This window comes from Pocillopora damicornis, chromosome 5, assembly GCF_964200805.1.
Source record: "Pocillopora damicornis chromosome 5, jaPocDami1.2, whole genome shotgun sequence".
NCBI lineage: Eukaryota > Metazoa > Cnidaria > Anthozoa > Scleractinia > Pocilloporidae > Pocillopora > Pocillopora damicornis.
The window spans coordinates 11,625,420-11,646,973 of NC_142674.1; the positions used below are offsets into that span (position 1 = coordinate 11,625,420).

Sequence of the window (21,554 nt, forward strand, 5' to 3'; positions counted from 1 at the left end):
ATGCCCCGTGTATCCGTCGTAGTTTCTGGCGATTTCTGCTGTTTTAAGCTTGCTTTACCATCACTGTCAACCATGTCAAAAGACGAAGTCAAGGCTGCACACTCCGATTTCGACCTTGGTCCACGCGGAGGTGATTTGCGCCCCGAAAATCCTCCCGATCGGCATTTTTCTCAGCCACACTTTACGATCTAAGATCGCTGCACCCTGGGACATGTCTCAATACGAAAACTTCACGCGCATTTCGCTGGAAACGAGTGTTTTCTACCTGAATTTCCAAGTTCGCTTCTTTCTGGTTATGCTTTGAACACGAAGACTGGACACGGCCGCGAAAGAGACTTGGGTACGAGGTCAATTTTCTCTCTACCGCGAGTGGCACGGTCGATTAATGTACAATACTTACCCCATCCCCACAGAGGCACCTCGCCTTAACCTATTGTCCTAATCAACCAATCAGACAGCGAGTCGAAAGTAAAACAGATAAACAACGTACAAAATTTGAATATTCTGCGGGGTTTTCTGTGAGCATCTAAGCTTCGATTATTTTCGCGAAAATGCTATCGAAGAGGAAGAGATGCGGTGAAATTGACGGCGAAGCGAATCAGAAGAGAGTAAAGAGTGGCATAGTTTCAAGTTTGCACTATTGGAAATTTTGGTGAGTCGAAATCCGAACGCTTTCTTTGGTATACAAATTGAATGTCCGCATGTGTAGTTTATTTCAGTATCCATTCAATTCAGTTTAAAATATATAATTTTTCTTCGTTGCAGGTTCATTTCAAATTATGAATATGCTGAAGGTAGCCTTACCTTTGCTAGGGACGTGATCAGCCACAGTGTGGCTGACAAAGAGAATAGCGAATCGTTAACTTCGTTTTCGAAAATTACGTTAGGCGAAATCATAAAAGATCTCTGGGGTGAAAGAGTCAAGCACGTGAAACGTGGACCACGAAGCGATCGCAAGGCTGCGTACTTAAATATTAGAAGGTCCGAAGGTGGAATCGGAAAATCGTTGGGTTTCACTCTGGAAGAAATTTCAATTCCCCAAACCTGGACAAGGGAATGTGTCGCCCCAGGACATTACATTTTTTCTAGACGTGAAAAAATGGACTACAATTCTCAGCGTCTAACCCTGGAATTGTCGGTGAAGTTGTCTCAATCTTTTCAGGCAAGTTACACCATTAGATCTCATGGTTCTGTTGTTGATTTGGATTCTGTTTTGAGAAATTCTGGCAGCACAACTCCAGCATTTCCTGGGCAAATCGCCTGCCTATTGCAATGGTTGGAAAACCTACCCATCTGCCTTGGATTTGTTCTGGAAAAGGGTGAAGCAGTTGTTACCCTATCCCCATACACAACAGGCCAGCTTCAGGACCTTGCAGATTGTTCCAAGGAGCCAGAAACGAGAGTGTTTTCTGACCTTTGTCGAGTGGTCTGCAAGTCTGGGGCCACTAGTCAATGCCTTAATTGTCGCACGCTCTTTAGTCTCAACAGACGGCGTCAAAAACGAATTTCTAACAGGCAGGTCATTCCTCCCAAATGCAACAAACGGTTCCTGTCTAGAGAGGAATTGGTGGACCAAGTCGCTCAGGAACAAGCGAGAAGAAAACATGCAGAGGAGAGGGAAAGATATTGGCGCAGCAAATATGACAGCGAAGCCTTGGTGGTTGATAAAGAGGATAATGCAGACCTCGATTCAATGTTCTGGGCCACAAAAAAAGAAAATATTCCCAAAGAAATGGAATGCCTCTGGGAACAACAGAAAAAAAATATTCAGACTGCTGGCAAGAATGGTCACAGGTGGCATCCTAAGTAAGTTCCCTCACCTCTTTACTTTTGATGCATCCTCAAAGGGTGAGGAATAATTTAAAGTTACATGGACCTATGCTTCAAGTTATCAACAATCCAAAGGGAATAAGAAACCCAAAACTGTCCCTTGAAGCAGGAATTAAAGCAACCAAAAAAAAAAAAAAAGAAGGGGATACTGATTAACATCCAATGTATACCTTTTTTAACATCTTAAGTTGCTTTACCAAAAAATGCCAGTAACCACCAAACTACTCTACTGAATATTACAAAGAACGAGTTTTCACAGGAAGGAAAATTATGAACACTAACACAATGAACTTCATTTGACAATCTGCGTGCTCATAATAGGCTGAGCTAATCGAAATTTTATTGTCCTTTACAATGGATTTCCGGTGACTAAATAGACATTTACTCCATCGTAAATTAGGAGGGTAGTTCATGAGTAATTCATGAGTGAGTCGAATCTTGAGGGTTTTTCCATTTTTCCAGAAGTCTAGTGACATCAACTGGCAAAACATTGTAGTTTGATAGGCCATGCATGGAAGGGTAGATGCAATCGACGTTAGGACATCATGTGGACAATGGTGTTTACATTGCGGTATGTAAGACTTCACATACAACGTTCGCTTTAATTACAGTCAATTTCAGGTGGCGAAATATTTCACCTCTCCATGAATTTTACAAGAAATCTACGTGTAGGAAAAAATAATATTCGTATCGGATTCCGACGTCAAACTTGCGAAAAGTTATGATACCTAAATATTTATCCTAGGTTCGCACTAGGAAATTTGTTCTCTATTAATATAAGCTTTTCACCCGTGATTTTATCAGTAAAGTTCCCAAAATGAAATATTATGATTTTCGTCTTGAAACTTTGCCACGCTTAACTTTCGGATTCGCTTCGCCGTTAATTTCACCGCATCTCTTCCTCTTCGATAGCATTTTCGCGAAAATAATCGAAGCTTAGATGCTCACAGAAAACCCCGCAGAATATTCAAATTTTGTACGTTGTTTATCTGTTTTACTTTCGACTCGCTGTCTGATTGGTTGATTAGGACAATAGGTTAAGGCGAGGTGCCTCTGTGGGGATGGGGTAAGTATTGTACATTAATCGACCGTGCCACTCGTGGTAGAGAGAAAATTGACCTCGTACCCAAGTCTCTTTCGCGGCCGTGTCCAGTCTTCGTGTTCAAAGCATAACCAGAAAGAAGCGAACTTGGAAATTCAGGTAGAAAACACTCGTTTCCAGCGAAATGCGCGTGAAGTTTTCGTATTGAGACATGTCCCAGGGTGCAGCGATCTTAGATCGTAAAGTGTGGCTGAGAAAAATGCCGATCGGGAGGATTTTCGGGGCGCAAATCACCTCCGCGTGGACCAAGGTCGAAATCGGAGTGTGCAGCCTTGACTTCGTCTTTTGACATGGTTAACAGTGATGGTAAAGCAAGCTTAAAACAGCAGAAATCGCTAGAAACTTCGACGGATACACAGGGCATGAGTAAGTTTTTATTGATTTTACGTGTAAAATATTCAGATTTCGAAATATTTATCGTTATAAATCGACCATATTTCGTTCCCCATACTATGCCTTATAACGTGTTCAAATTTTCAACGGTTCCTCCCGTAACTTAACACCGAGTCACACAACGCGTGACGCGTTCATGAATTCATCGTTGGCTTTTTCTCGAGACGTGAGCTTGGGCCGCCTGTGGTTTCAGCTGATTCAGCGAAGAGACAAAAGATCTGTCGCGGTAAATCAGCGTATCACTCCACAGGCGGCCCAAGCTCACGTCTCGAGAAAAAGCCAACGATGAATTCATGAACGCGTCACGCGTTGTGTGACTCGGTGTTAAGTTACGGGAGGAACCGTTGAAAATTTGAACACGTTATAAGGCATAGTATGGGGAACGACATATGGTCGATTTACAACGATAAATATTTCGAAATCTGAATATTTTACACGTAAAATCAATAAAAACTTACTCGTGCCCTGTGTATCCGTCGTAGTTTCTAGCGATTTCTGCTGTTTTAAGCTTACTTTACCATCACTGTTATCCAGTGATGGTAAAGCAAGCTTAAAACAGCAGAAATCGCTAGAAACTTCGACGGATACACAGGGCATGAGTAAGTTTTTATTGATTTTACGTGTAAAATATTCAGATTTCGAAATATTTATCGTTATAAATCGACCATATTTCGTTCCCCATACTATGCCTTATAACGTGTTCAAATTTTCAACGGTTCCTCCCGTAACTTAACACCGAGTCACACAACGCGTGACGCGTTCATGAATTCATCGTTGGCTTTTTCTCGAGACGTGAGCTTGGGTATGGGCGGCCGTCACTCATTTGGCTAAACTATTCATGTTTAGGGTGTTCTGTTTCACTAAGGAAAACTAGACTGTCTATAATTTGGCCATGCCATTCCTTTATTAGCTATGCTATCCTGCAACTGATCCTTAAGCCATCTATGTATTTGCTGATCTATTTGACATCCTTGTATTTTTGGTGGTGACGGCCGCCCATACTTGGGCCGCCTATGATCACTCCTGTTTGAATCACGCGCAGTACAATTTCATATCCAGTCTTTCTCTGGCAAGTAATCCGTAATGGCGGACGACGTGAGAGTGTTTTTATTAACTCTCTAGGGATAAATCAGAACTGTTGCTGTTATTCAAAAGAGCGTTTATATTCAGTTTCTCAGTTAAAGCTCTTTGCTCATTGCTCCATAATGGTAGAGAAGAATTCGAAAGGGAAGAAGCGGAAATGGGAACCAGTAGTATTGGACGATCCTTCGTTCTTTGCGGGCGAAATGGATGGATTTGTGTCCCTTGAAGTCATGGAAGATAATGATCTAAAAGAACTAACAGGAATTGGTACAAGTGGAACAGCTCGGAAGAAGAAAATAAAAGAGCGGCCGCCGCAGAAGGTGAATTGCTTAAAGTGCTTTAAAACCTACCGCGTTGTTAAATTCAGAAAATAAGATTCAAGCACGTGGTGAAATTACTTTGTATTTGACTTAAGTTTGAGTATGTACATGTAACTGAGAAATTGGAAAAAATATATTTGTATGTCAATTTTTTTGTTTATTTATTTTTTTATCATTACTCACCTTTAATTATTAAATGTAATAAATGGGAGAATTTTCAGCAAATTTTATGTGCATCATCCAATCTTAGAAAATACATGTATGTCATAAATGTATGTTTGTGCAGTCTATACTGACACAAAATTGAGGGTTGTCCATTACATTCAAATTGGGTTGAATCATTTATGTATCGACCCACCAGAAGTTATATTAAAGTTAACATGGCCACCAAGTGGACAATCAGACAGGGTTTGATGCTACTCTGGTTTAAAGATTTAATGAATGTAACCAAAGAAGTTATAATTCATAGACCCAACATTTCAACACTCCTGTCTAGTGCCTTCATCAGGGGTGATCCAAATGCTGCAACAAGAGGTCCTTTTATACCATCACTAATTAGCTGCCTTTTTTTCTGATGAGGTGTAAATAGGCGTCAGGTCGTAAACCTACCCACACAGAGAAATAATTTGCTTTCGATTCTCACAACCCTATTTGCCATAAAAAGTCTGTAGCCAAAACTTTACTCAGGAGGGCTGACTGTCTACGATCTTCACTCAATTTGAAGGCTGAGGAGAGGAAATATGTTTCAAATGTCCAAAAGGCAAATGGCCATACACAGACCCCTCTCCGTAACTACCAAAAACCAGTTACAACTAGTAGCACTCCTGATGAAAGGGAACCAGCAACTGGTTTTGCTGTTATTCCTTACATTCAGGGTGTTATGGAACCCATTAAGAGAATTTTGAATAGCCACAACATTTAAGTTGCTCAAAAACCTTCTCAGACTTTGGGGTGTATTTTTTCTAAACCTAAGGATCCTGTCACAAAAGAACAACAAACTGATGCCATTTATTCTATTTCTTGCAATGACTGTGACAAAGAATACACTGGAAGACCAAACATCAGCTTGGTACACATTTGAAAGAACATCAAAAAGCAGCTTTCTTTTGCAAAAAAGAAAATTCAGCTTTATTGGAGCACACATACCTAAATAACCATACAATTGGGGGGATAATTCTAAAATTATCACCACTAATCGGCGTTACCACCAGCGCCTTTGTTCGAAAGCCTGGCGTATTAACTCCACCCGCGCTCCTTTAATGATGATGGCAGCTTACTTCCTGACACCTATTTACACCTTGTCAGAAAAAAAGGTAGCTAATTAGGGATGGTATAACAGGACCTTTTGTTGCAGCGTTTAGATCACCCCTGATGAAGGCACTAGATAGGAGTGTCAAAATGTTGGGTCTATTAATTGTAACTTCTGCAGTTACATTCATTAAATCTTTAAACCAGAGTAGATCAAACCATGTCCCACCAGAAGTTAATTGGCAGTTAAGTCATCTTGTGATACTGAAAATCTGAATGAACCATCCCATGTAAAGTGGAAATGTCCTACTAAAAGTCGAATTTCATGACACTTAATAAATAATCCTCAACCTGTTCCAAGGCAAGGTTGAAAATGTTGTTCAATCAACTCAATTCAACTCAAATGGAATGACTTGACTCCTGAGTTAGATTGGGTGTGTTTGACATCAGAAACAAAACAAACTAAAGATAACTGCTAGTCGTACCTTAAATGAAAAAAAACAAACAAACAAACAAGCAAAAAGAAACAACAGTAACACTCTCCACAAGAACTACATGAAAATACATCAAGTCATCAAAATCATTTTGAGAGCAATTTGTCCTTAATTTTTCAAAGACAGCAGACTGCACTGGCCCAAAGGCTCATGCATTTTTTCAGTCTTTACACATACATGTACAATTATTTGTATTTAAGGATACAGGCTTTTTTTCGGTTTTCTCTAAAATTTTGGCTCACAGAAAAAAAAACATACAAAAGAGCTACACAGTATTCTCCTTTGATTTTATATCTTCAGGATAATCAGGAACAAACAGATACCACACCACTCACACAACTTGAAAAAAGCACAAAGAATGACCAACAGACAAAAGGAAAAAAGAAGAGGAAAAAGAAAAACAAGGCCCAAAGTAAAGCCCAGTCAGAAGAGCAAAACAGAGTAGAAATGGTCACTGACAATAGACTGGAGGAAGATCCTCCAGGTAAGAATTACTTTCTGGAATTATGGATGGGAAATGCACCAAACAAAGTACAATTTTTTACTCCTATGATAATCATTGCACATGAAATGTTCAATAAACAAGAGAATCAGGCACATTTTGTGTAGATAATGTTGTGTTGGCAAAGATATAATTTTCTATAAATTATGTAATTTTACCAATAAGTTGGTTATTATTATGATTGTTATTATTTATTAATAAAGTATTCATTGATTTAGATTATGTAACCTTCATTGACATATTTCATATTCAGCCAGGTACAAATAACTCATTGCATATATTGTGGTTCAATTTTATCCTTGGTTCAAATTTTAATTTCCTTTGTTTCAAACTCGTTATCATACATTGCAATACCCAAAAAACAAAAACAAAACAAAATAGAATTTGAACCAAGGATAAAATTGAACCACAACACACACAGCTGTAATAATATGATATTTCCCACCAACACTACAGTATGAGGTTGAGTTGCAGTCATATTTTATAGCTAAATTGTTCATTTTGAATGAACTAAACTTTAGAGCCCATGGCAGATATGAGTGCTTGGGAAGTCCTTGGTGTTCCCAAAGAAGTTCAGGAGGACTCAGTGAACAAAGTTTTACTACACCAACCCCTATACAGACTCTCTCCCTTCCACCTGCAATATTCCACCACAGGGACATCATTGGTGCAGCAGAAACAGTGAGTTGAATCAGAGCAGTTGGATTGGTAGAGGTCTCTTTTGCTATATCCATTGTTTGTTTACTTGGTTCCACAACTTTTTTAAATAATTATTTTTATTTTTTTGAGAGGGAGAGAGAGAGCGGAAAAAAATCCTTTTTCAACATGTACATGTATTTACTATGATGTACACCTTGCTCATTTACGTGTTAGAAGACTTTCCCACACATTATAGCAAACAGTTTCTGTTACTTTAGAGCTGGTCTTTGACCTGAATTAATGTCTAAGTACTAAGAGAGTGTTGAATAATTACAAATATGACTTTTGTAAAAGCACTCTTGAGGAGGGCCGTTGAGCTGAAAGTATGTGTATGGTGTACCTCTTGAAAGAACTCAGACTGACTGACAGATGGATTGAAAGTTAAATTTTAATCTCTTAAGAAATAATTTGATAGTTCTTCCCTCAATATGTAGGTGTTATAATACTATAGTTGGTTGGCAGAATATTCTTTATGCAAGAATGTGCATTACAATAACATTGCTGTAAGTTTCTTAGTTCTCATATCATACGTAGGATGATGCTCTGAAATTCTCTGTTGAAGTTATGATAAAATCACTTGAGAGAAGTTTTGATTTCAAGAATGGCTGGTTTTTAAGGAGGATGTTATTTAAGTGTATTAATTTTAAAAAATTGTTTGTATTTACAAGGGTTCTGGTAAAACACTGGCCTTTGGGATTCCAATTCTCACCCACATCCTTGGCCAGAAGACCAGTCAAGAAGCAGGAGAAACTACAGAAAATGCTACCAAAAATAATGCTACAGAAGCCACAGAAACTGGTACTGGAACATCCAAGCTCAAGAAACCACTCCTGGCGTTGATAATGACACCAACCAGAGAATTGGCTATACAAATAAAAAATCATCTCAAACAGGCTGCAAAACATACATCTTTAGAGGTAAACTTTATGTACTTAAATTGACAATTTGGAAGTTACCTCCACAGTTAGATTCTGTTTTCCATTGTTAGAAACTCAATTATCACTTTATTTTTATTGGCATAAGTCAATTTTGTCTCGATAGCCTTTATTTAATACTATTTTTTTCAGTAGAGCAGAAGGCAAACCTATCTCTTGTTTGGAAAGTGTTTTTTATATTTTCTTTTGGAAACATAAATTTGTAGCCTCAATAAGCTTAAGCAACTTAAATTGACAATGAGTCAGCGCTGACATAAACATAAACTGAACAGGGCGTGTAGTTTTTTTTTCCTGGTGGCCACTTGGCTCTTAAATCTTTCAAAGTGGTAGCCAGTTCGAAAAAAGTTGGTCGCCATTTTTAAAGACAAACAAAACCTATTTTTCTCCGCTGTCAGCGTTCTAGATAGACCCTCCAAAATTATGTTAGGAAAAAGATATTTTACGTGCCACAAAGTGGACACTGGGATGGATGATATACAACGTTCAAGCTCACCTGTTTTGGAAAAAATCTTAACGAGGAAGTTTGCCGCGGATTTATCTTTGCAAATCTTATTAACTCATTCGCCAATTTGGCGACTAATTTTCAGGATTTGGTCACCAAAGAGAAAAATTTAATCGTATTGGCGCCTGTATTAGGCGCAATTTCACGCCTTGCTGTATTGTTTTGTGGTATCATATTCTGGGCTGAAATATTTATGTTATCTTCACCCCTTCATCAGCAAAGTATATAAAAACCCTTTTGTTCAGAGAATTACAATCCTACCCCTTATGATGTACCATTTACCCCCTACCCTCCCCTCTCTTGCCGCCCCTTCTAGTCGTGTTTCAACGTGTATCTTTTATCAGAGAAATACCCAGCAAGCAAAGTCCCTCAAAATTATTTGAATCAATAAACAATTGAAACTGAAATTTATTTTTCCAAGATTGTTGCTGTGGTTGGAGGAATGGCACCTCAAAAACAACAGAGACTTTTAAACAAGTGTCCTGAGATAATAGTAGCCACCCCGGGAAGACTGTGGGATTTGATTTCCGATGTAAGTACCTCATGTATCATAAGTTGTACTGATTCACTTTCTTTTAGAGATCTGAAACAGTCGACACACACTTGTACATGTAGGTATGTTTCTCTTGAGATCGGTTGACCTGTGTAGTTTTTAGCATAAAGTTGGATTTCCAATGTCGCGTAAGTTTTTCCGTTCGTAAAACGCCGTAAAAATAATAAGCACAACTGTAAGCATTTTCCACTGCTATGTAAACATCATTACCTGGCGTGTTTTTTTTCTTTCTTTTTTTTTCAATAACCAACAGTCAAATTGGAGTGTAGCCTCTTTATATCAAATGGATGATTCTAGAGATATCTGCTCGCGGCGTTTAATTTCAGGGGGAAGAGCATGTCTGCCGTTTGGAGCACTTGAGATATCTTGTAATTGACGAGGCAGACAGAATGGTGGAGCAAGGCCACTTTCAAGAATTGTCTTCAATATTGGAGCTCATTCATAGAAAGAGGTACATACTACATCTACATTTATATTAGCAATGGACTTCAATTTCCATTTTTCTGAAATGGTTTTCTTGACAGCCAACCTGTAAGCTAAGGTAAATGACTCTCTTTTTATAAAATTTTAACTTTAGTGTTTCTTTTTCGCAGTGATAATGATGAAGATGAAGGAACTGCAAAGCAAAGACATCTACAGAAGTTTATTTTCTCTGCAACTTTAACTCTTCCAAAGTCGTTTAAGAGGAAAGGAAAAGAAAAGAAGATCACAAGTGAAGAAGGCTTAGGTAAATCACGGCTTATTTGACTCAGAGTAATACAAGCTAGAGATAGCATCAACGTATTTTATCAGCTATTACTGAAGGAATGAAATGATTTAAATTATCCATCATTTAAAACCCAAAAATTTGCGGCTTTATCAAGTGTGTCAAAGTTTTTATTGTGTTGTTTTTGCTTTTGTCTTTGTTATCTAACATCTTAGTTAAACATGATTAAGTTTATCGGCTTGTGTTCTTCCGTCAACAGCAATACTCTTTGCATTTTACATTTTTAGTGTCGCTGATGGACAAAGTTGGGCTGCAGAAGAACAGTTGTAAAATTATCGATGTCACTAACAAGAGAGGAACCGTAGAAACCCTGACGGAAGCAAAGATCTCATGTGCAATTGAAGAGAAGGTTTGTAATAGTTGAGCTGACAAGGAAGCGAAACACTTCAAGATCCAGGATACACTTTTTATTACTTTTTATTATTGTTTTGAGCCAAATGCATCTACATGTACACCGCACTGTCTAGGAACATGATCCACGGAGCCACAGAGGTGTACCAAGTGAAATCGAAGGAGAACTACGAAACATACAGTTGTTGTAAAAATCACCTTATTAAGATTTATTTTGAATTTTCTATCTAGGACCTATATCTCTACTATTTCCTTTCCCGGTACCCAGGCCGTACTTTGGTTTTCTCCAACACCGTGGACTGTGTGAGGAGACTGGGCTCTTTGTTTAGGCTACTGGACTTTGACCCGTGGGTTCTTCACGCCAGCATGCAACAAAGGCAAAGATTAAAGAATTTAGACAGGTCGGGTGAAAACTGATTGAAATGGAAAATACAAAAAACAATGAAACAAACGAAACAAACAAAAAGAAGAATAAAAACCAAGAACAAAAAAAAAGCACGAAACAAAGGAAAAAAAAAACAGCAAAACAGATCAAAGCAACAATTAGGAACCCAATTTTGTAGATAACGTGCTTTTTCCTGTTGCGTCTTTCACGTTCTTTATTCTGCAACTTGCTTTGCGCAAAACACTAGGCGACACGCGTGTTATGTGGCCTTGGATCAGAATCATCCTGATCTTATTACTATTTTTTTTTTCATCAAAACAGTGAGTTTAGTTTACGACCTGACTGACCTATTAAACCAATCCTGATTGACAATGGAATTTCCTTTATATATAGACTATAACTGGATCGCCTTGACTGATTAAAACCCGCCCCTCTCCCCCCTCAGAGAATATTTAAAGCTGGATAGGACTTATTTTACACCAGCATGAAATTTTGGCTGATTTTTTTTCTTGCCTGTTAGATTTAAGCAAAGTGCGAGTGGCTTACTTCTGGCTACAGATGTGGCCGCGAGAGGTTTGGACATACCAGCTGTTGAGCATGTAATTCACTATCAAGTCCCGAAGGACCCTGATGTAAGTACGTGTAAGTATGTGTGTACGGTTGGTTAGCTTGTGTCGGTGGTAAGCTTGTGCCGTAGGCGGGAACGGAAGCGATTGCTTTTTGGCCGCAGTGCTTTCATTCTCTGCGAAACTCTAACTTGACAAAAGGCTTTGAGAGGCACGCTGCTTCAACCGACCATGCGTTGACCAAGGTGTGGGCTACAAGTCTCAACTGTAAGAGAAGCTCAACCAGAATGTGGATAGCAAAGTTCGAACGCCGTTGACGCCCGAACTCTTTCTCTAAATTTATTTTATTGTATCTCTTTACTTTTTTTTAAAACTTCATTTTCTACGTTTTTGTTTTGTTTCCAATTTGAGTTAATGTGTGACGTTCACCTACCGAAATCAAAACATAATTCATTTCAGTCAATGATTTTTGATTTAGTAAAAAAATTGACTCTGTTCTCCAAATGCAGTTTATATGGAAGGATCAGTTTGTTTCGTTTATCGTCCTCAGTTGTATCTCGTTTAATAATGAACTGTTGTGTAATGATGTAACCACAATGTAAGTATTAACTTTAGCGCAACCATCTCATGTGATCCTGCGTTCCTAAATTCTTTCTCTGTGTTCGTTAACAGCTTTACATTCACCGCAGTGGACGGACAGCTAGAGCGAGCAGGGAAGGCCTGAGTGTCGTTCTTGTTGGCCCAGAAGAAATGGGATCATACAAGAAAATTATGAAGACGCTTAATGGAGGTGATGTGTCTTTATTATCTCCAACGTATCTCTTTAACAGTTAAACTCTAAAAGGTTATTTGGAAATCCCCCTCAGTTTGAGGTGCCATTCGTCTAAATTTCCTTTTTAGTTAGATAAATCTTTACGCCTTACGTTAGTATGCATATTCTCCATGCATACTGTTCTCTATATATTTCTGAAGGTGTTAACATGGAGATTTCGTGTAACAATCAAGAGCTTCTTTAGTTGGTGATCATTTTCTCTATTCTCGTGACTTTAAAGGGAACCTGCAGTTTTAAAACAAATACTGGTAAAAGGGCTCAAAATATATCAACTCAAGATATCTGGTCCTTAAAACCATACCTGTAACCTTGTTAATTTTATTTTCCGCTTTCAAAACTGGCCTTCACGGCAAGTTCGAACTACCCGCGTTCGCCATCTTGTTAGGTACGCAAGGCATGTTGGGTTGATGACGTGTAATGGTTGCTCCGTTCATTCGTAGTTGGGTTATCCTACCTAATGCGTGTACGGATAGCTTTGTTAACAGGAGAATGATTGGATACCCATTTGATAACAAGGTTAGAGGTTAATTTTAAGTACCCAATATCTTGTGTTTGATACATTTATAACCTTTTTAAAAATATTTACTTGGGGGTGACAGTCGTTCGGAGAAGTTGGAGGCTGGTCACTCTTATGGATCACATGGTTAAGAAAATTTGTCATGGCACGAAGATGATACCCCTCTAGATGATAAATATTTCTTTTAGCTGCAACCAATATTTTAGGAGGAAAAGGTACATCGCAATCTACTCTAGGAGTTTACTGAGCCCGACGACAATTTAACCCTTTACACCCTTAAAAATCAGTTTGCATTTTCTCCACACCATTTTCCATGAATTTTCTATGGAACTAACAAAGAGAATTTGTTTAACAATCAAGAGTTTCTTTAGGTGGTCGTTCCCTGTATTCTCGTGACCTTTATGTTTGATTCAGGAGTGATGCTGTCAGAAGAAACTAGGTGCCAGTCATGAATAGGCGTTTAAGGGTTAACTTACAGTCTCTCGTGTCATTCGTTTGTTTGTTTCATTTTTTTGTTCAGATTTGTTTTCTTGATTTTATTCTTTTTAAAATTTTGTGTTGCAGGAAACGAGCTAGACTCCTTTCCAGTTGATGTGTCTTTTATGTCCTCCATTAGGAAAAGAATTTCTCTCGCCAAGCAAATTGACAAAGAAGAACACAAGTAGGTGAAGATGAAAAAAAAAAAAAGAAAGAAAGGAAAAGAGAAATATGGCAATTATCTTTTGGTTAGCCCTTCGTTTTTTGTTTTGTTTGTTTGTCTTTTCGCGTAAGAAAAAGGCCCAAATTGATAATCGAGCTTGACAGCGCAGCATTTTTCGTACAAAGAATTGTTCACGCAGTTACGGATGTTCTCTCCTTCATTCTCAATTCCTTCCAACCCTCCCCCCCCCTCCCCTCCCTTTCTCTTTGTCTAAACTCCCCCTTTAATGAAAGCCATCGAACCATATTCACAGATTTAGGCGCAAAAAGTCAAGTAATGACTGGATACTTGCCTCTGCCAAAGCCATGGACATTGAAGTTGACGAAGATTTGTATCTTTTTCGATGAGATAATTTACATGCACATTCTTAGCTCCTGTGTGCTATCACATGGTCTGGGACTAACTAGACTACCAGCCTCAACATCAGTCTTAGGTGGTTTGGGCTTGAATGCATTTATTGTCAGAAAACATTTCAACGGAACGGGCGGAACTGGTGTTCTGGAACTTTACTGTCTTGAAGGTTTGATGTCACATTTTATAAACTGTCCTGTTCAGTTTATTTTCCTTAAAAGAGTTTTTTACAGACTGGAAGATCTCGGAGATCAGGGAGAAAGGAAAGAGCGACAAGTAAAGCTGAAGCAATTGAAAGGTAATCAACCTTCAGTTAAGGCAGACAATGGTTGTACTGACAGTCCTACCAAAAATAATGGATCTTGCAGGCTGATAATATCTTAGTGAAATCAAAATGGGTTACATTTAGCTTGTAGTAGTCGGGTGGGGTGAGGATTATTGTTCCCATGGTTCTTACGTTTGAGTTCTATGTGAAAGTATGAAAAGGTAGTAAACAGTCTTGATTTCCAGCCTTGTGTGGGTCAGCGTTAGCTTAGGCTGTGTCAAGTGCTCCTTTCATTTATTGGTGAAATTTTTATACAAACTATATCAGCGCCGTTTTATTTTACAGCGGAACTTACTGGTTTGCTGAAGACACCTCTGATTCCTGCTGGTTTTAGTGGAAAGTACCCGACTAAAACTGGATCCCTTATGATGCCAGGGATCAAAGGTATTAAGTGAATAGAGAAACAAGAGTATTTTGAGGGACAAAATGATGTGTTGCTAAACACATCGTTTTGTGATCTTTAGTGAGAGTATTATTAGTGATTTAACAGAGCTAGTGTCAACTGAGGCTCCTTTGTTTTGTTTTGTTTGTTTGTTTGTTTGTTTGTCTTTTATATTCTCTTTTCCTGCTGCCATCCGCTGGTTTTCTGGTCCGTATGTTTTTTTTTTTAATGAGATAACTGCTTTTTTCTTTTCCTAGTCATGTGCCAATTGTTTAAATGTTCGTTTTATTTCGGTATTCACAGCCGACACGAATTTGGAAGATAATGAAAAAGGGGCTGTTGAAGATGTAAGAAGAAAGAAAAGAAACAAGAAAAGCAAAACGTAACTTGCATTCTTTAAACGAGGTCGACAACTGATCGTGAAAGAAGAAGGGAGATTAAAAACACGAAATGGAGAAAGATTCTTACTTGTAACAACTGGACTGGAAGAGGAAGAGTTGATTTGAGCAAGGTTGACTAGTCAGTGGTAGAATAAACTAAAATCTCGTCTTAAAGTCTCTGACCCCGATGCTATATGAATACAATGTAACTTGAAGCAATGGCGTTCATACATCTTCGGGACACCACCCTTCAGACTCGCGGTATAATACGACTGGACAAAGCAACTAGTCACAGTCTGACAACACATGTCCACTTTGCGCATTTTCTTGATTTGTGATTTGAATTGATTTACAGATGTTTTGTTCTTTACTCAGTGGCCCGAATTTAAAAGTTAGGATTGTTTCAGTCACATATTGCCGTTGGTCATATGAAGGTTTCAAGAATGGGTCGGAAAGGAACTGAAAACGCTGTTTTAAAGGGAAATCATTTTTCACATGCTTGACAAATGTTGTCCACAAACCTTTCGCTAGTTCATATCTATAAAAAAAATTTTAAAAAAATATGTAGATGCGTAGTAAGCAGGAGATTCAGTAAAAGCCGGTCTACCGCCGTTTGTTGAGCAGGGTCTCGTGTTTAGGTTTCACTTTACGCCTTTTCTGGCACATTCGCTTATTACATCATCGGCAGCTACTTAAATGTATTGAGACCCCAGAATGTGAGAGAAATCGTTGGAAGGCTGTACGAAGATTTTAATATTAAGAGGGCCAAACTACACGTAGGTGTGCATGGCGTTACTTGAGGAGACGTGAAGAATAACCCTTTTCCAATAAATAAGTCATTTGCTGAGAAATCACTCTAAGACTCGTTCACACTAAACTTCCCTTGAATCTTTGCCATTTAGTTTATGTGTGAATGTTGTTTTGGTATCAGTGCTATGAGAATATGTTACTATGTAAGTGTACCACTCCACACCCGGGTGAAATTTGCGATTTGACGTGAATACGCGCAGGGCTTAGTCGTATGTGAAATCTGATGACCCGATTCTACCTTGTCTTTCTCGGTCCTGATGACCGATCAACATCCCAAACTGTAACCCAAGACTGGTGTGGTTAGGTGGCTTGATTTGTGATCTTAATTCCATTAGGACAAACTAATCCACAAAGCACCAGTTTTAACTTATGGCTCGGTCTACACTGTACGCTTTTATGAGCCGTGACGCTGTGCAGCATTGCCTTCCTTCTTTACGAGTTATTTCATTTCGAACGCAATTTGCATTGTCATGGTAAAGTGAATCTTTGTTTTGTTTTGTTTTGTTTCTTTTGAAGGCTCTACTTCCTCCACTCTGTCGAGTGCGGGCCAGATCTCAATTCCCAGACAGATGCCGGGTATCGCTAAGGTTTTTTATGACATGTTTGACAAACGGCATCCGAAATGAAAAGAAAAGTGCGAAAATGAGAGGCAACTAGATCTCTACACAATTCTTCATTTTAATACTTGCACATCAAGGCGGTAAAAATCCACATTTTCTATGATAATGATTATATTGTATATTATTATATGTATTACACCATTATGCGAGCCAAATGCTGCATGGAGACAAAACCCTTGATTTAGTGGATCACGTTCTGCAGAGTCGTAATCCATCGATCTGAATTCAATTAATTTAGCCTGCTGGTCACTGGACTTGTAATGAGCTTGCAAATGTTAGAACTTGAATATAATAAAACCTATGAAGAGTTAACAATAATCCTCACACAGAACTTGTAAACTGGTAATGTTCTGTTACTTGGAAAATCGGGTCTCTGATAGGCAGTTTAGTTACACTTCTTACGCTCTCATTATTCTTGCTAGCAAATGAGATTCTCGATAATGGATAAGTTATCATTCTCTTAAATGCGGCACGGAATTTCTTCTTAAGGTATATCAGGAGCCACGGGTTAACAACGCTGTTTGCATGTCCACACCAATAGCATAACAGCATAAAATAATATGGCAGCGATTCCCGCACACTAAAGTCAATGGCCAAAATCATATGATACGCATGCGCTGGAAGCCAGCAAAGTGCAAAGGCAACAACGACAGCGATCGACATATGAATAACTTGACGCTTGGTAGCATGGGCCCGAGTTCTTGCGTGATTGTTGATGGCAATGCCCGGCAGTTTGTGCTTGTGCAGTGTGTGACAGACGTGTCCATTGAGAATGCACATGGTAACTAGGGGCAACAAGTAGATGGTGACTACGATATAAAGAAAGATACCTCTCAAAGCTGCTTGAGTCTCACCAAACTGAGTAAACTTAAATTCTATCCTGGAGTTCTTAACTTTGATTGTGATCAGCCATGGAGTCATCAGACACATTGAAGTGATCCAAATTGTGGGAACCAAGATCTTTTTGTTCCTAAAGCGAGGGAACTTTTGCATGGGAAGGACAATCCCGAAGAAGAAGTCAAAAGCCACGGCTGTTAGAGAGAAGACGGACGCTGTGACCGCCACGAAGAAAACAAACATGATGAGCTTGGCAAGTAATTCACCAAATGTTCCATCGATCCACAGATTATCCAAAATGATTAGTTCCATCGACTGAGGCATGACAACAGCTGTTACGAGTAGGTCGGCCACAGCGAGGTTGACGTACATGAAGCTTGTTAATCTTCTTGTTTCTGGCCTCTTGTACAGAATATAGATCACCAAAATGTTTCCAACTAAGGCCATTGAAATGATTGCAGCGTATAAGATGGCGAAGGTGAGTTTAATACTTGATGGATACGAGAATGGAGGCTGCGCCGTGGAGCCTGAAAGAGAATGAAGTACCATGGTTAAAGCAAAAACAAAGGAAATAGGTCTGCAACGCGCGCGTACACCGAAAGGCGACATAGATGGTGACAATATGCAGTAATAATTATTGGAAAAACATCCATTAAACCCAAGCTTTCTCCATCATTGAAGAGTGCATCAATCATGTCATAAGGGGATATGCAATTGATAGGAGGAAAATGTCAAAGCTGTTTGTGCTTTGCGTTTTTCACAAGTACTGCAGCAGCAACAATGGTAGCGTTAGCTATTTTTGAGACACTTTCAGGCGCTATTTGTGAAGGTGGTTTTCCTACCGTTATCAGCCTGCGAGGACGTCAACATTTTTGGATCTGCAGCTTCCTAGTCTCTACTGTTTGAAGAAGTCAGCATAAAATATCTGAATACTTGGTTGACGGGATAAGCTCAGCTCTAAAAAAGCTGAGTCTTTATTTCACTCAACGTTGCGTTCTTTGAATATTGGGTCTGCCAGGAAAAAAAGAGAATTTCAGGTTATCATTGTCAAAATTACAAAAATCTAGATGCTTACCACAAACGGCGCTGTTCAGCTAGCCTGCTTAACAGCCTCTTTCAGTTGATTTTTGTTTGTTTTTTGTATTTGTTTTTGTCTTGTTTTGTTTTTGTTGTTTTTATTGGTCAAAAATGTGCTGCAAATTTTTTTCAGAACTAAAATTTTGTCAATCAGTTATTTCGATAATGAGGGAAAAACCTGAGATCCGAGATAAAAATACCAGCAATCGTGTGACACTGAAAGAAAAGTGGGTAAGTTTCGATTTCAAGACGTCAAGTCGAGGAATTTTTTGCTCGTCATTTGCAGTACGTGTCAAACTTCGTCTTTTTTAATCATCGTAAACCAATTTTTGGATATTCTTATCATATTTTAAAGATATTCTCTCTCCCTAAAAATAAATGATAGATAAAACAATCAAAAAAGTGAGAAAACTGCCTTTTAAAAAGACAAACCCACCCCCAGGAGAGCTTTCCATCTTTATTTACGATTTTTAGCATAATAGAAAAGAATCGACAAATGGCGTTATGCTCTGGTAAGGATAAATAATGAGGCATGTTTTGCTTGAAGTTGCTATGAATTGGTTAAGGCCAACTAAAAAAAAATTCAGGTTCTTGTGTTTGTTTTGTCAAGAAAAAACGCTTTGTGTGAAAGATTGCAAGATGCTTGTACATTGTCCGTCAAGTTTCTTTTCTTGTTTGTTTAACCTTGATCCTGACAACTCGTTACACCTCGTTTCCCTTTCAAAAAGGTCTCGAATCAATATTACTGAGTGATGAATAACAGTCTTCGAAAGCGTTTGCAAGACGTTTATACTCACCTTTTCCCCACGAACACGGGGGTTTTCATCTTTCAAATATATGTGCTGAGAATCTTGAAGTAATTTCCTTACTTCCTAGGCTCGTAGTCTTTTGCATCGAGATTTATTCCTCACATGGAAATGAAGGATATAAAGTTTGGCTTTCTGTGCATCAACTGTTTATAATTGGCCGTTTTTCCTTAGTTCTTTGCTGGAATTATCCGGTCATAAACCCATTGACGACGACAGCTTAGTTAAAGAGATGAAAATGGAAAATAAAAACTTAGCTAAGAAACTTTACTCTTGGGGAAGCCATTTGCCACCCAAATTATCGAATGATCGAAGCGCCAATTTTATGTCAACCTTTTTTTTTCGTCATCTAAGTTATTTTAGAGACGATTTCAGCGGATTTATCGCATAACGATAGAAAAAGATGATGAAAAACACATGGACAGTAAAAGTCATAAAAGTAAATCAAATTATCAAATAAAACAAAAGTGCTTTATCTTTCCTTGTACTATTGAGAACCCGGTTTGACGTTGTGATATATTCGTTCCTACAAGGGAGAACTAAGACTGACTAAAGAAAAAATTGGGAAAGTGGTTTTCTACCTTCAAAGATATCTTGATTCAATTATAATCCCGTAGATGCAAGAGTTCGCATTCCAAGTTTACATCTCGAGGGTCCTTTCGGCTGCTAACATGGCTTAAGCATGATCACTTAATTACAACGACGTTTGCCCGTAGGGGCTTTATTTTAGCCGTGTAGAGCAAAGTGCCCATCGAGGCAAATCATGGTTCGTTCTGTCGTATCTTTGTTGAGTATTTGTTTTTCATCTCATTAGGAGGCCAATTTACTTTTATTTCTTTTACTTTTATTCCTCATGAAGCGTGTTAACAAACTCGAGGCAGTTAATATTCGAAGTTAGAGCAAAAGACGATTTTTAGGAGAAGAGAAAGTTGATGTACCGCAATGTACACTGGGATTCAGAAAAGAGCGAGACCATGTCCTTTGTTGTTGTTATGCAAAAATAGGGACCTGGTTGGGAGTGTGTAACACATACTTAGTGCTATTTCACTTGAGTTTTGAGCCCTGGTCACGTCAAATTTTGTTGTTGTTACTGTTTTTTTTTTCCTTTTATGGTTTTTCCCATTCAATTCACATTCTTCTTCAAACGATATTAATTTTTAGATGTGCTCAAAGTAAAACGGATACGTAGCGACGTAGCTCTTACATTCAAATCGATAGCAGGTCGAAATACAGAGATGATACCCAGAACAAACAGTCTGCCATTTTGAAAACCGTGGGGGGCTTGGGGAAAGGTTTATAGACTTACCGACACCACAATGTGATGAGTACAGCCTTGCTGGAAGGAATGCACAATAGGCACAAAAACGCAAGTGAAGCAAATAATTTTCATGAAAGTTATGTATATTTTATGTACACTAGGTATATGTTTGAGTTTCATACTGGTAAGTTCCACAGCGCATTTTGGGATTCGACCGAGTAAAATTTCAGAAAATTTCTAGACTGGGTTTGCTTCTATAAATATTAAGACGAATTTCCTTCTCTATTTTTCCCCTTTTTTCAGCTTTGTGCCTGTCCACCCTCCTCCCTCCCCTGTCCACCCTCCTCTCCTGTCCACCCTCCTCCCCTGTCCACCCTCCTCCCCTGTCCACCCTCCTCCCTCCCCTGTCCACCCTCCTCTCCTGTCCACCCCCTCCCCTGTCCACCCCCCTCCCCTGTCCACCCTCCTCCCCTGTCCACCCTCCTCCCTCCCCTGTCCACCCTCCTCTCCTGTCCACCCTCCTCCCTCCCCTGTCCACCCTCCTCCCCTGTCCACCCTCCTCCCCTGTCCACCCTCTTCCCCTGTCCACCCTCCTCCCCTGTCCACCCCCCCTCCCCTGTCCACCCTCCTCCCTTGTCCACCCCCCTCCCCTGTCCACCCTCCTCCCCTGTCCACCCTCCTCCCCTGTCCACCCCCCCTCCCCTGTCCACCCCCCTCCCCTGTCCACCCTCCTCCCCTGTCCACCCTCCTCTCCTGTCCAACCCCCCCTCCCCTGTCCACCCTCCTCCCCTGTCCACCCCCCTCCCCTGTCCACCCTCCTCCCTCCCCTGTCCACCCCCCTCCCCTGTCCACCCTCCTCCCTCCCCTATCCACCCCCCTCCCCTGTCCACCCTCCTCCCCTGTCCACCCCCCTCCCCTGTCCACCCCCCT

The 21,554-nt window shown here is 39.5% G+C and overlaps 1 protein-coding gene and 1 pseudogene across 2 annotated transcripts; one reads left to right on the forward strand and one right to left on the reverse strand.

Moving 5' to 3' along the window:
* Nucleotides 1-4,388: 4,388 nt before the first annotated feature.
* On the forward strand, nucleotides 4,389-16,067 carry LOC149045248 (ATP-dependent RNA helicase DDX24-like; annotated as a pseudogene). The gene is made up of 16 exons (XR_016187187.1): nucleotides 4,389-4,728; nucleotides 6,771-6,954; nucleotides 7,494-7,653; nucleotides 8,340-8,588; nucleotides 9,530-9,640; nucleotides 9,988-10,112; nucleotides 10,255-10,388; nucleotides 10,655-10,776; nucleotides 11,010-11,179; nucleotides 11,684-11,795; nucleotides 12,402-12,519; nucleotides 13,643-13,739; nucleotides 14,032-14,109; nucleotides 14,363-14,427; nucleotides 14,740-14,838; nucleotides 15,140-16,067. The product of XR_016187187.1 is annotated as an ATP-dependent RNA helicase DDX24-like (transcript).
* Nucleotides 16,068-16,739: 672 nt separating this feature from the next.
* On the reverse strand, nucleotides 16,740-18,032 carry LOC149045249 (tachykinin-like peptides receptor 86C). Its single transcript, XM_089205878.1, has one exon. It carries the CDS (start codon nucleotides 18,030-18,032, stop codon nucleotides 16,968-16,970), a length of 1,065 nt encoding a protein of 354 aa, XP_089062004.1. The 3' UTR covers nucleotides 16,740-16,967.
* Between the last annotated feature and the right edge of the window lie 3,522 nt (nucleotides 18,033-21,554).

Coding starts and splice junctions, on each gene's coding strand:
- LOC149045249 (XM_089205878.1), bottom strand. CDS start 18,032: ATGGTACTTCATTCTCTTTCAGGCTCCACGGCGCAGCCTCCATTCTCG.